Here is a 2,570-nt window from a genome sequence, read left to right as displayed (position 1 = left end):
TCCCGGGTAAATGTGGATTTTTCTCCATCCTGCTTCCTTCTGGAGTAAATGCGGAGTGTTTACCCAGAATGTACGGGAAACAAGTTCGCCTGCTTACTGGGTATAGCCGCTAAGGATGCTGGGTACAAACCACCTTCTCGGGTACAATGGTCAACCTCTTTTGACATGTCAACGGGAAAGTTTACCAACTGGCTTTTTTCAGAGCTGGAACGGGGATTGGCGAGGTAAAAAAGTGTCTTGTGAACGTGGCTATTGAAGCCGAGAGGCCAACAAACTGGTAAATAAAGTAAATTTATCTCACCGGCGAGAGTCCGCAGATGGTTGGTGCGGTTCAACTCGTAAATTGAAGTATCTAACCGAGCTGTTATCCTTCTTCTCTGTAAACTCTCTGCTGTAAGACTTCTCTGTAGCCCCTGGGGGCTGTATTTTTAGCCATGCTTTCCCCTTCCTACTCGAACTAAATTCATTTTTTGGTATGCATCGCCAGATGGTATTTGAGACTGCCGCGTGATCGATAACTTTTGTCACAAGAATCACAAGCATGAGGCCTCACTCCCGTGTGCAACATTTCATGCTGCATCAAGGAGACTTTGATCGAAAACCTCGCAAGCAAAAGGCTTTTCTCCAGCATGCCTCAACTGGTGAGCCTTCAGTCCCCGTTTTTGCCCAAATGTCTTGTTGCAAATCTCGCAGGCATAGGGCTTCGCGTCAGAATGTGTGGCCAGATGCTGAAGCAAGTATTTCTTTGACTTGAGGGTCTTCTCGCAATGTTCGCAAGCAAAAGGCTTTTCTCCAGCATGCCTCAACTGGTGAGCCTTCAGTCCCCGTTTTTGCCCAAATGTCTTGTTGCAAATCTCGCAGGCATAGGGCTTCGCGTCAGAATGTGTGGCCAGATGCTGAAGCAAGTATTTCTTTGACTTGAGGGTCTTCTCGCAATGTTCGCAAGCAAAAGGCTTTTCTCCAGCATGCCTCAACTGGTGAGCCTTCAGTCCCCGTTTTTGCCCAAATGTCTTGTTGCAAATCTCGCAGGCATAGGGCTTCGCGTCAGAATGTGTGGCCAGATGCTGAAGCAAGTATTTCTTTGACTTGAGGGTCTTCTCGCAATGTTCGCAAGAGTAAGGCTTTTCTCCAGCATGCCTCAACTGGTGAGCCTTCAGTCCCCGTTTTTGCCCAAATGTCTTGTTGCAAATCTCGCAGGCATAGGGCTTTGCGTCAGAATGTGTAGCCAGATGCTGAAGCAAGTATTTCTTTGACTTGAGGGTCTTCTCGCAATGTTCGCAAGAGTAAGGCTTTTCTCCAGCATGCCTCAACTGGTGAGCCTTCAGTCCCCGTTTTTGCCCAAATGTCTTGTTGCAAATCTCGCAGGCATAGGGCTTCAGGTCAGAATGTGTGGTCAGATGCTGAAGCAAGTATTTCTTTGACCTGAGGGTCTTCTCGCAATGTTTGCAAGAGTAAGGCTTTTCTCCAGCATGCCTCAATTGGTGAGCCTTCAGTAGCCGTTTTTGCCCAAATGTCTTGTTGCAAATCTCGCAGGCATAGGGCTTCGCGTCAGAATGTGTGGCCAGATGCTGAAGCAAGTATTTCTTTGACCTGAAGGTCTTCTCGCAATGTTCGCAAGAGTAAGGCTTTTCACCAGTATGGATAGTAAGGTGTTTTTTATAGTTGCTTCTGTCGCTGTAGATTTTCCCGCAAATTTCACATTCAGGCTTCTCCTCTTCGTGACTCAAAAAATGCCTCCTCAAGCTCACATTGTGTTTGAACGTCTTCTCGCACATACCACAAGGAAAAGTCCTATCTTCTCTATGTGTAATGAAATGTGAATCAAGAACTTCTTTCCGCGAGAACCTGGCTTCACACAGATTGCATGCGAAAGGCCTTTCTCTCATATGAACAATCATATGTCTTTTAAGTGAACGTTTTTGCCGGAAGCTACTTTTGCAAACTTCACAAGTATGCAGTTTGTCTTCTGAATGCTCCAGAAGGCGTTCCTCAAGCTCGCTTTTACTGCTATACTGATCTTCACAATACTGAGAAACAAAGAGGTCCTCGTGCTTTAACGAATGCTTTTTTGAATATTCTCCTTTGATACACGTCGTTTCAGAGCTATCAAAACAGTTCAAGTTCATCCTGAAAGTAAAAAAATGAAACAAGTTATAATGGGGTTGTTTCCTTCCGTCAAAAGTACTACTTTTAGTCACTCAAATTGATAAAATCAGAAAAAAAAAAAAAAAAAAAAAAAAAAAAAAACAGAATATTTTTTTATTTTCCCAAAAGTTATCTTTTAATTAAATATTTTATCTTATCCGATTTTTGAAATAAAGCGGGGTCTTTATGACGTCAGAAGTGATGTACTTTGGCACGCTGAATGTTTACGCACTTAAAGAAAATGGTTGCCATTTAAACAATAATATTAATAGAAATCATAATGCGAATTTCAAATGAAGGCTTTTCTGAAGCAAAGTATGAAAGTCGTTAATATACTATTGCTCCATAAAATTTTTATCTTTATCCAATGCCAAAATATTGCGCTCTGCGCTGTTGGCATCAGTGAATGACTTTTCATCACTTGT

At 43.0% G+C, this 2,570-nt stretch overlaps 1 protein-coding gene across 1 annotated transcript; it reads right to left on the bottom strand.

Annotated features, from left to right (window-relative positions):
* Positions 1 to 569: 569 nt before the first annotated feature.
* Positions 570 to 2,126, bottom strand: LOC129226325 (zinc finger protein 501-like). The gene has a single exon (XM_054860927.1). The coding sequence runs from the start codon at positions 2,124 to 2,126 to the stop codon at positions 570 to 572; it is 1,557 nt and encodes a 518-aa protein (XP_054716902.1).
* Positions 2,127 to 2,570: the final 444 nt, after the last annotated feature.

Source organism: Uloborus diversus, chromosome 7, assembly GCF_026930045.1.
Source record: "Uloborus diversus isolate 005 chromosome 7, Udiv.v.3.1, whole genome shotgun sequence".
Lineage (NCBI taxonomy): Eukaryota > Metazoa > Arthropoda > Arachnida > Araneae > Uloboridae > Uloborus > Uloborus diversus.
This window is presented reverse-complemented; position numbering and strand designations above follow the sequence as displayed.

Bases quoted from the DNA above. Each gene is read 5' to 3' on its own strand.
- LOC129226325 (XM_054860927.1), bottom strand. From the start codon at position 2,126: ATGAACTTGAACTGTTTTGATAGCTCTGAAACGACGTGTATCAAAGGA.